The following is a 12305-nucleotide window of genomic DNA, read 5'->3' on the forward strand; positions in this document are numbered from 1 at the left end:
AATGATTTCTCTAAAAATTTTCTTATTAATTTTTTTTAAATTGCTCCTGGAATTGGCTGTAATTTCTTCGATCATTTTCCCAGTGAAAAAGACCTAGGAACGCACAGGACTAATAAACCTTGGGAAATTAAGCATATTCTGAATAACTTAAATAACATTCTTGTCTCATCAATTACCAAGAAAACTAAAAAAAAATCTGCAAATTTTCCCTCATGCCTTGATGAATTTAGCAATGGCTAAACCAGGTGATGTTTATGTTGTATTTAAGACCAACCACCCACGATCTACCTCATACGTAAATCAGTTGGAAGGAAAAACAAATTTCCACAGCGGAAAACACTTAACAGATTCCCTACAAAATTTTCTCACCTTTTCCCGTAAATACGTACAAAAAAAAAAGAAAAATTATAAACATTTCGTGGAGATGAAAGAATATTGGAGATGGACGTCTCATATATTGTCTATTAAAAGAATTGCACTATAATATTTAAAGAAAAACTAATTTTGTAAAATTATTCGTGTGTGCGTGTGCGGAGAAAAGGTGCGCGCGGGGAAAGTGCATGTTGTGAGTGAGAGAAAAAAAGGGAAGTCTGATGTGAAAATCTATTTTCGTGTCTTTTTCACGTCGAGTCAACACAAAAGTAATACGGGGGCACCTCTTCATCATCATCCATATACCCCGTGTGTTCTCCTGCTTTTTACGTGGTTGTAGTGGAAAACTTTAAATATTCGATACTCTCCAACTTTTGCCAGAATCACTCGCAAATTTCAGTTCAGTGTGGAACACCAAACGCAGAGGAACGTCTTTTTTCTCATTCAAATTTTAAATACGGAAGAAAATCCCCAAGAAAATTCTCGTGGAAGATTTCAAGTCAATAGAAGACTTTAAAAAGGATCCTTTTGTGTGATTTTTTAAAAAATAAATGTGCATAGAGACAAATAGTTGGGAAACGAAGGAAAGAGAGTAAAAAAAATTGGGCGAAAGGTGTGCAAAATTCGTGATCTAACTTAAGGAAAAACCAATGCTTTTTCCGAGGAATTTTCATTGACGTCGCCAAATGAGTTTGTGATTCATCGTAGTATTTTCTACAAAAACTCGTGGGAAAAATATAAATAACATTTATATAAGAAATAGATATTCTAAAATACCTCGAGGAGTGATAAATTATCAAGAAGTTTGAAAAAAAAGTGATAAATCAGTATTTTCAAATAACAGACACATAATTTGAACTGTAACCCGGTGAATGTGTGTAGAACATAATTCAGCAAAAAAAAGCATTTAATATTAATTGAGAAAGTGAAAGTTCCTTGACTTGATGCTGCTGACATCATTGGGGGAAATGTATTATTGAAAATTGTGTTAATAAATCTTCATTCATTGCCCCCCTGCTCAATCTCAGCTGGATGTTGTAATCCAATTTTCTATATAAAGCACGCACATCGCGGAAAAACAGTGTGTGGTTGCGTAGACCAAAAATAACACGGACAGCTTGTAAAACCATCAAGTAGATCAACTGGAAAATACCAGAGGAAAATCATCCCATAACTTTTCATCGGAAAATATCGGGTAAATATATCATAATTTCATTTAAATGCCAACATGTTAACCGTCGAAATGCCAAGAATGAAAAGTAGTTTACTAGAACAATTAAAATAATAATTACACATATTGGCTGTTTCGACAGTGGAGGCGCCGGGTGTGCGAAGAAGCTTTTTCCATTTATAACATATAGCCTAAGCTTTGCCTTTTATTATTTCAAATTTTTATTGACGGAGTTTAGCTTGTTTATAACGTAATTTACCCCCTGAGGAAGGCAGGCTGCATCCTGCCGAAAGCTTGGGAAAATTCGTGTTTAGCTGGACACGACGCTACCGGCGAGTCTGGTTTTTCCAACTCATTTTTCAACGTTAAATTAGACAAAGTTTTAATCTTAATTTTAATGAATAAGAAAAAGGAAATTTAAATAAATAAAACCCTGAGAAGCCTCCAAAATCTCTTCTCTTGGTATTTCGAGGGTTAAAGTCAGGCACGTTAACATTTGTTCCCCTCCTGCGGCATTAATCGTGCATCCATTAATGGATGTTTTATTTATTTGTCCCAGATCCAGATTTTCGGGATGTCTTTCTGCAGAATCACAGGACGCTCCAAGGGGCTGCCAAAACCAAATTACTTCCCACTCTTACCACCCATTTCCCCCGTGGATGCCAAGAGGTACTGCAGGATCACTGGGAAAGCCTATGGGCTGCCATCGCATCACTTTATCCCCGTCCTCTTGACGAATTCAACGCAGAAAGTTAATTGCAAAATCACAAATGTTGCCGATAAACTGGGGCCCCATCACTATAGTCCCGATGTAAATTATGGCAAGCGCAAGCACACCATTTTACCCGACTACCGCTATGTCTTTCCCATTTTTGACGAGAAGAATGATATGCAGAAGAATCTGCTGGAATTGCTGGAGACGAAAATCATTGATGATGGGAATTTTGTATATCAAGTCGATGAACGACGATACAGCCTTGTCTTCCCGGCAAAACTCGAAGCAGCTGTACGGGATGGTGATGTGAGGGATGTAATGCTGGCCAAGGATTCCGATACGATTCTCCTGAAGATGCGCCAAGGACGCAATGTCTCCGTTGATTTGCAGGACTTCACCGATGAGAATGCAATGCTGTACAACGGTGAGGGTCCCCGTCAGGATGTTCTCCTTGAGCGTGAACGTGAGGAGAAGCGGAAGCGAAAGCGTCAGAAAAATCTCACACAGATGACAAAGATATTCGAGGAGAAAGATAAACTAGACGGCGACACAAAGTCTCCGCGGAAGATTAAGAAAATCAAGACGGAGGAGAAAAATCGCCACAATGGATGTATTTTTACACTTGAGAGTAAAGCTGTGGCTGCATCACTTCTCTCCTCGCCGGAATGTGATGATCTCGTGAATCCACTTCTTGAATCGTGGAATTGGGATACGTATGAGAAGGTGGCCTCATCTGTTGTTAACAAGAGATCCCCAATTATTCTGCCCACACCGATAAAGGTCACTCCCATTGAGATTGAGGGGAGGGATTTGAGTAAAATTGAGGCAGCAGCTGTGGAGAATACAGCTGGATTCGAAGCTATAGCCTGCATCACTCCACCCCCACTTTCAGTGCCAAATCCATTAGAGAAGAAAATTGTGGAAGCACTGAAAAACTTGCAAGAAGATGATCTTGAAATGACGGCAAATGTGGGGGAGAAATTGGAAGCAAATGGTGGGTGTGAGTGCCTCCCAACTGAGTCAGAACTTCCATTTGTGATTGAAAACATCAAATCCGGAAGGGCAAGTCAGGTTGCCAATGTAAAGGGACTTAAGCTGGACATTAATGCAGCTAGGCAGGTCTTTGTAGCTGGGCAGAAAGTCTCCACTCCTGGTGGGGAACTCTTTGTTCCCGGGCAGACGGTGACAACCCCCAGGGGACCTGTGTATGTACCAGGATTAACAATAAACACCCCCGTGGGAGCATCCTTTATCCCCGGAAGTATCCTCTCGGGCACACAAGCTTCACCCAATCATCCAATTTTCATGGCTGGACAAATTGTCAATGATGCCTTCATCCCTGGGCAGACAATCAACACCCCCAATGGACCTTGCTTCGTGGAGGGACAAACAATTCTCACTCCTGAAGGATTTAAATTCATTGCTGGTGTTCATGATCCCAACACCAATACCTTTGTCTGTGGACAGAGCATTCAAACTCCCGACGGCTTCCGCTTTATTCCTGGGCAAACAATCACAACGGAAGATGGTGAAAAATTCATCCCTGGCCAGAGTGTTCAATCCCCACACGAGGAGAGTGGATGGAAATTTATTCATGGACAAACTGTGAAAAGTCCCAATGGTGCAAGTGAATTCCTCCCTGGAAAAGTAATTACAACAGATGAGGGAAGTAAATTCATTCCTGGACTGTCAGTGGGTGCCAAATTCGTGCCAGGTATTGCATCGTGCACGGATGAATTGGCATTTATCCCGGGGATGAATGTGGAAACAAAGCAAGGTCCCCAATTCATCGAGGGCACCATCATTGACACAGACAGCGGGCAGATTTTCATGCCAGGAAAAGTTTTGACGAATACCGAAGGTCTCTTTGACTTTGCCGTCGCTCAATCTGTCCACGATGTCATCTTCCGTGAGCCAACACAGCGGGGATTTGTGATTGATCCTATGAATTTCGAAGCATCCACACCGAATGTCTCAGTGTTTGGGCATATGATCCAAACAACGAGTGGCATTGAATTCTATCCGGAGAAAGTACGTCAGGAGCACCTGCCGGAAGGGAAAGTAATCCCTGGGCGTCTTGTGCGACAGGAATCGGGAACAAAGTTTATTCCTGGCATAAAGAGTGACAACGGCTTCATTCCGGGGCAGCTGATTTGGACGGAAAATGGGGAACAATTTGTCCCGGGGCAAGTAATTGAGACCACAGATGGACTGAAATTTGTCCCAGGGCAGGTTATTGAGACAAAGAGTGGAAGTAAATTTGTTCCTGGTCAGGTGATGGAGACCAGTGAGGGTGCACGCTTTGTCCCAGGGCAGATTGTGCATACAAAAGCTGGTCCAACATTCATCCCCGGGCAGGTGATCACCACGGATGATGAGGGAGAACGTTTTGTACCAGGGCAGGTGGTGGATACTCCTGATGGACCACGCTTTGTTCCTGGGCGTGTTCTGGAAACCGATGATGGTGTAACATTTATCCCGGGGCAAATTGTTGAGACAGCAGATGGACCTAAATTTATTGCACCTGACCTAACGGACAACGAAGAGGGTGAACAGGAATTTTCCGTACAGAGTTTCCTCGTAACACCGGAAGAATTGAAGCTCGTCAAGTCAACGAATATCTTCCCAACGGCACCAAGTGAAAGGGGTGAGTTGAGTATTGATCGCAAGATCATGAGACAACTCTCGGAAGCCGGCATGACCATTGGGCGGCAAATTGAGGCATCAGCTGTGGATTTAGTGCTACAAAGTACAAAAGAGAAGCAGATTGTTGATCAATTTTCCGAGAAAATCACTGAGAGCTTCCCTGCTGAGAAAATTGCCAACATGTTTAGCAATATTAAATCCATTGCTCAAGTTGTGAGTGGGCGGAAACATCTCACGGATGTGCCATGCAGACAAGCTAAATTTTCCGATGATGCCACCGTGAAAGCTGCCGAGTGCATTGTGGAGCTCATCAAGAAGATTGTACGTGATGAGGATAAGTCCGTGTCAGTGTACGAAGCAATTGCATGTGCTCTCGAGACGGCAGATTTGGGGAGATGTGAGAAAATAGCATGTGATCCGGCGTGTCAGCTCAAGATCATCTCCATGGTACGCGCATCACTTGAGAGTGACATCGATGAGTGTGAGATTTTGCAGAAGATCGCACAGTGTGTGAATGTGGAGGAGACCAAAGTGCTGAGTCAGATGGGGCAGATACTGCGAGATGAGAATATGAGTGAATCCTTGAGAGCAATGGTCAGCACACACCCAAAGATTCTCTACAAGATTATCAATCATCTCAGGGAGATGAAGCACTCAATCACGTGCACTGAGACAGCTGTGGAGGCGTTACATCGTGCCATCATATCATCCGTCGAGGACGTCACCAATGCTGAACTCCATCGTGTGGCAGCTGATGGGGAAACCGCCCAGCAACTTATTCGTGACGTTGTATCCTTGGCGAAGGCACTTGAGATCCCTACACCTGACATTGCTGCCACCGCCTCAGCGTGTCCTTCGGATGTTCTCACTGCCCTCCTGACCACTGAGGCTGGTGCTGAGCTCCTCCGACGTGTTGTCCTAATGCACAAGCTTGCCCAGAGTAATCCCACAATGATTGATGCTCTCGAAGATCTCCGGAAAAGTCCCTTTTCCGTACGGCGAAATCCTCAATTTTGCGAACTTGTACGACAAACGGGCTGCCTCACGATTCCCTATGAGAAGCGTCAACTTCTCGAATCCTCCACTCAGCTTCCCAATGCAATTCTCTTCACGGACAACCAACTGGCCCTCGAGGATTTCCTCGTGCGTCGTCGTGGTAAGAATCGTGGGGCTTTTCTCATTGTTAAGAATAAATTCCAGGGAGTTGTACCACGAGAACTAAGCCGTGACGTCCTCACTGGGAAGTGCTCGTACACACTTCTCGATGAAGATGGCATTTGCCACTTTGAGCCCCTTCATGTCTTCACAGCCCTCAATATTGTCAACCCACGGCCACAGCAGAGATTCTCCATGTACCACAGTGACGTCGTCATGGACACGGGGGCGGATCTCGATGATATCATGTCCACAGCTTCCGCTTGCACAGCCCTCGGATCCGTCGCGTCCAAAATGATGGCGTACAGAGATCAGATAAATTGTATCCCTCTCCTCCGAAACTATAAACACTACCCTCATCACCTCCTCCCGTCTCCCTTCTCCCCACCCATTTCACACGTAGTTGCATCCGTGAGATACTAACCAATTCATGTACTATGTATGTATGTAATTTGTCGAGGAAAAGCTTTTAAAATTTATATATGTATTATATACAATAAAATTGAAGATAAATAAATATTTATATAATAAAGTGAAAATTAGTTTTCTTTGGCACCTCTTAAATGATTTTCCAAATGGATTATTCTTCATAGAGCCAGCAGAATCTAAAATTAAATTGGAAAATTTATGCTAATAAAGATATATTTTTAGGAAAATGAGCGTTCAATTAATTACCATTCACCTCTAAAATTTACATTTAAACTCGAAGAGAAAATCTCTCAAATTAACTTGAAAATTGATCAATTTGGCTTATTATTGGTTTATTCTTCTCAATTATTCTTCAAGTTTAGTCCCAACCAGGGGCTGTATTCTCAAAGAGTGAAAAACTCTCGTGATAAACTCCCGAAGGCTTTTTTCGGGGAAAAAGTGAGGAAAACTTCACGTAAGCATGATCATCTAATAAAAATAATGCATCCATGATAAACTCCCGTAAGATTTTCCCGGTTTTCACATTTATTTTAAAGCGCTAAAGCCGTCAGGAGTTTATCACGGGAGTTTTTCACTCTTGGAGAATTCATGCCCAGGCGTCTCCACTGTTTTCTCTCCCCACTGCAACAACCAGGCGCCTCCATCAAACAAAAAATCATTTATAATTTTTTAGGGTTTAAGAAATGAAAAGAATAATTCTTTCAAAGATTTTTCCACAAAAGAAAAATTTCTCATTGGAAATAATTGAAAATTCAGTTAAAAGTGAACTAAATGAAGCCACAGACTCTTTCTAAATAAATTCGTGTACCAATTTTCTTGTCGCATCGCTCTTTTATCACATCGCAACACATAAAGATAGGGAGATTTTTCATCGAGATGCTGGGAGACACAAAAAAGCATTTTTTGCAAGTTTATTTATGGTTTGTTTATGTTATTTTTGATGTGTGACAAATGTTCACTTTGAACACAATAATTAGCTATAAATATATTAAGTATGTTGAGACATTGAATGATGTGTGTGGACAAAAAAAATGTATACACATTTTCACACAATTTTTAGCTTTTCGCATTTCATTCAGTTTCTCCTCATCACACAAAAAAACGAAGAAAGATCATGTGTGGTTCACATTTAAAATGCTCTTCCACACCACACATGTTGTAAATTCTTAATACTTTTAACACTAAAGAGGGTAACCCACCTGACCCAGAGAGATTGCAGAGGAGATTTAGTTGAAGAGTTTGTGCAATTTTGTTGCCTTTCAAAAGGGAAAAAGAAAGAAAATTTATGAAGAAATCTAATAAAAATTCCTTAAAATTAATCCAAGAGAGGTTTAGCATGAGCTGAGAGCATCAAATATTGCCCCAAAATCACACAACGATAAAAAAATGTGCCTAAAATTGATGCCAAAAACCTCCAAATAAACCCCAAAAAATTACGCTTGATTGCCAAAGACAAATCACCTCAAATTTATTCCTTTTGATCTTTTACAGATCAACGACATTTTGGTTGTGAATAAAAATTATTCAGCCGAAGGTGAAGGATCCATTTCACTGAAGCGCGGTGATCTTGTTGAAATAATTCGCACAGGAACGAATGACGAATCATCAAGCAAGTAAGTTTACCTCATTTCCTTTACTTTCTTCTCCTTCTTCACCCGCGAAGATGTCACCAATAGAGCACGCGATTAATACCCATTAATCCGCACTTCTTTTAATCTTTTTCCCCGAAAAAAAGTAAACTGAAGAAAATAAAAATTCTCATTTCAGACGACAGAGATTGGATCCAGAACTAGATGTGGGTCAGAGTGGAGAGTTGCTTGATAATTCAGTGGCAAAGCACAAGTTGTCGGTGAAGCCAAAGAAGAATCACTTAAGTAGTCATCAGAGGAGTGTTAGTCCTCAACCAAAGCGTCCTGATCCCAAACCTGATGAAAAGTGAGTGATAGACACTTCCATTTGTCATAAAAATCAACATTTTCTCTCCAATTTTTAAACTACACACACAACACATCATCCCCCCTTTTACCCGCAACGCGAAACTTTTCACTCATCATAAAAATATGTTGTGTTGTGGATGTAGGTACATACATACATATATTAAAGAGGGAGAAAAGGCAAAAAGAACGTATATATACGCGGAAAAATGATGGCAAAACGGTCTCTTTGAAGAGCGAGGAGAACAAGAGAAAAAAATTCATGTGGGTTAATTTGATGATTTTTCACAACTGCTCATAACTTGAGATAAATCATCCTCTTCTCTTTGAGTTCATTATTCTCATTTACCCAATTTTTTGGCGACACACGCACTCCACTAATTTTCATTATACGTACTTAAGAATACGCCTCCGCGCACGAATAAATTACAGCTAATTAATTCAATAACATACAAGGCATGAGGCGCGGGAATTAATTAAATTAATAAATTCAATTTTCCGCGAAAAGAGTTAATAAGAAAAATATTTTCTGTGCAGGTGGTTTGTGAGAATTTTCGATGGCAGTGAAAGTCCACGCGAAGGATGGATACCTGCTGCAATTCTTGATCTACAGAACACAGATAAGGCCATCTACGGCGACAAATCGGATGATGCTGCCTACAGGAGGGAGTGAGTTTTTTTTTAGATAATTAAGAAAATTCTTCGAAAGACAAGGGGGGTTTATCTGGCAAATATTTTGATATTTTTAGCGAATCATCCGAATATTTTACTCGTTTTAAATTTAGTAGGTACTTCTTAGGAATGATTGTAGTACGTTGTAGGTTTCAATTTAGTACTTTCTTAGCTTTCAATCCTGATTCGGAGATTTTTTAAGCTAAAAACCGAATAACTTTTTTTGCAGGTTGAATTTAGTACTTTTTAGGCTTCAATTTAGTACCGAAAGTGTGAAAAAATTGTCTTTAATTTAACCTTCGGTAAGCGTCTGATAATATTCGATTCGAATCGGCATTAAAACCTGTGAATTGCCTGAACTTACAATTTAGTACTTTTAAACTTATATTTAGTACTTCATTTCTAAACTTAAATTTAGTACTTTTTTAAAAGATTTTACTATACTCAATATGAGAATTTTTTGGGGATGAAAACCTAATTATATTTTTTCAGGTAGAATTTAGTACTTTCTAGGTTAGATTTTAGTACTTTTTGGGCTTAAATTTAGTATCTTTGTGCTTTCACCTTTATTCCATACATTTAAGATTAAAAGCTAAGGGTTGTTTTTTTGCCAAATATTCTGATTTTTTTTTGCGAATCATCGGAATATTTCAGATAAATGCCCCCTGTCGGAAGAATTTACTCCACATCCAATAAATAAAATTAACCTAATGCTCAATATTGAGTCAAATGATCCTCATAGATGGTTAATTATAGATCAATCTAATTGATGAACAACAATCGCTCAATTTTTGTTCCATATGTTATAGACAATAATTCCTCAATTATTGTTCAATTAAATTGAGACAATACCCTGCTCAATTGTTAATCAATAACTAAAAATCAATGCTGTGCATGAAAACCAATTGAGAAGTGATTTTTGAATTATGTTGAGAATTTTTCTTATAATAAAATATATAAGAAATGAAAGAGCCAAATATTGGTTTGTCCAATATTTATCCGGATTCCTAACCTAACATTTTTACCATTACATTCAATGAATGAGATAGAAAATCAAAATTGTACTGAATTTATGTGAATATCTTAAGTTAGAAATCCGTGGAAATATTAGACAATCCAATAGAAAAAAAAATAGTAAGTGGACAAAAATTGAGACCAATGATTGAGCATAAATGGACCAGCCGATTGATGAAAAACTTAAACAACGATATTTTCTCAATATTTGATCAATCCATGATCAAAAATTGATTGAGTTGAAATTGACTCAATATTGATAGTGATTAGTGACCCAATGTAGGTCCGGATATAGGATCAATTATTAAGCAATCAAATTTGACCTGAGATTGAACAATACTTGATCAATAATTCATTAATCGATTAACTAGCTCAATTGATTTATCAATTATTGATCAATCTTTCAACGATCTGACTCATTCCATCAGAATTTGAGCACTTGTTGACTCAATCAATTTATTTACTAGCCAGTAGAAAAAGAAAATATTTGCAGAAAATTTTTCTCTCAGTGTACACGTGATGAGATCTTTAATCATTTCATAATCTTCTCGCATCTCATAAAACATTGCACAGGGCTGTCGTTCGTGAACTTGTGGAGACTGAGGAGGAATTTGGCAAAGATTTACAGGCTGTCGTCAATCGTTACATGAAATTGGTTGATAACCCATCAACACCACGCATCATACGTGACAATAAAGACGTCATTTTTGGGAATTTCAAGCAAATTGCCGACTTTCACAACACCGTCCTCATTGAGGGTGTCAAGTACTATGCTAATCAACCGAATATGATTGGCAAAACCTTCCTGAGGCTCGAGAGGGATTTCGACAAGCATGCTGCCTACTGTCGCGATGAGCCCAATGCACAGGAATTTCTTGCAAGTAACAATACCGTTCGGGATTTCTTTGAGGTAAGAGAAAAAGCTTCGTCTAAAGAAACGAACTTTTCATTTGAAAAATGTTAAATTTTTTATTTTTCGGGTGAAAGAAAATCTGAGACACATCCGTACAATCTTCTGCCATCTATTTGAGACTTTTCACAATTTTCCTCCCAAAAATTAAGCTTCGTGCGTTGAGGAAAAACATCGAAGATTTTCATGTGCAAAGTGGTCGTTTCATTTTTCACACACATATTAGCTTTTACGCGATTTAATGGCTGATGCAGGGAGAAAAGGGGGGCCATAAGAAATTGGACAGTGGCCAGGATAGATGAAGATTTTTATTTAACGTATTTTTGGGAACCACTTTGGCCACGCAACAACATATTGGACAATTGACAGAGTGTGGGGGGCTCAATAGGCTAAATTCCTTTGTAAAATCAGCCGATCTTCACAGTGATCTCCCATTTTTCTCGCGATCCTCCTATCTGGGTCTTAAAATTTACATATTTTTTTAGAGAAAGTTTTGAGTTTAATTTGAGATTAACGAATAAGTCTTAAAGAAAATTTCATTCAGAAAATTCTAAAAGAAAGAAATTAGAATTCTTAATTAAATTTTTCCAGCAAAAATGTTTGACAATCAATCACCCCCACAAGCAGGAGGGGAAGCCTGCACAACAAATTACTTAACCGATAGAAAAAACGATTCAATTTCACGCATCAATGTCGAGTTTAGAGATGAAAACACGGCCACAGTCTGTGAACTCTCCCAATAATATAATACATAGTAAAAGATCTCTACAGGAGCCATTTCTCCCCGTCTTTTTCACGATCTTCGCGGTGTTAATGACGATGATGATGTTGATGTTCGCGAAACAAAAATTTATATATAGATTGTGGATTTTGCTCGGTGAAGAATTTTAGTCGCTGCTGACTTTTCAGAGTGAGAAGATCGCGCGCGCAAAAAAAAATTATTAACTTTATATCGAAGATCAATCGCCATCGAATTTTTTTTTTCATTGTGTCCCGTTAGGAAAATTTTACTTTTTCTTTCTTTTTTTAAAATTTTGAGTTTTTCTTTTCCGAAAAAAATACAGATTGTGCCCTAAGTGGTTGAAAGAGAAAGCATTTTATTTTAATTGTTGGTGAGTGATTAAAAGGACTGTGAAGAGAAATAAAATTTGAAAAGAAAAGTGAATTTTTTTTGGCAATGAAAGTGTTGGAAAAAAAGGAAAATTCCCCGCAAATTGGATTATTTTCTCAAATTTCACTCTCTCGTGAAAATTTACTTTGGTGTGTGGATTTATATGAGCATCGCGA

The 12305-nt window shown here is 39.0% G+C and overlaps 2 protein-coding genes across 15 annotated transcripts in view; both read left to right on the forward strand.

Annotated features, from left to right (window-relative positions):
• Nucleotides 1-12305, forward strand: part of LOC129791776 (obscurin) — a 50384-nt gene that overhangs the window by 8759 nt on the left and 29320 nt on the right. For 13 of the 14 annotated variants that reach the window (XM_055830203.1, XM_055830200.1, XM_055830211.1 and 10 more), the window contains 4 exons: nt 7980-8101; nt 8256-8423; nt 8960-9091; nt 10682-11018. In XM_055830203.1, coding sequence (XP_055686178.1) covers nt 7980-8101; nt 8256-8423; nt 8960-9091; nt 10682-11018 — 759 coding nt within the window. Of the gene's footprint in view, nt 1-7979; nt 8102-8255; nt 8424-8959; nt 9092-10681; nt 11019-11927; nt 12131-12305 lie in introns of those variants that run through there. The other variant, XM_055830210.1, reaches the window with a different exon arrangement.
• LOC129791786 (uncharacterized) lies at nt 648-6592 on the forward strand. The gene is made up of 2 exons (XM_055830283.1): nt 648-1567; nt 2103-6592. The coding sequence occupies exon 2, from the start codon at nt 2118-2120 to the stop codon at nt 6480-6482; it is 4365 nt and encodes a 1454-aa protein (XP_055686258.1). The 5' UTR covers nt 648-1567; nt 2103-2117; the 3' UTR covers nt 6483-6592.

This window comes from Lutzomyia longipalpis, chromosome 3 (genome assembly GCF_024334085.1).
Source record: "Lutzomyia longipalpis isolate SR_M1_2022 chromosome 3, ASM2433408v1".
In the NCBI taxonomy this organism is placed as follows: domain Eukaryota; kingdom Metazoa; phylum Arthropoda; class Insecta; order Diptera; family Psychodidae; genus Lutzomyia; species Lutzomyia longipalpis.

Excerpts from the sequence above, each read along its gene's own strand:
- LOC129791786 (XM_055830283.1), top strand. The coding sequence starts at position 2,118 with ATGTCTTTCTGCAGAATCACAGGACGCTCCAAGGGGCTGCCAAAACCA.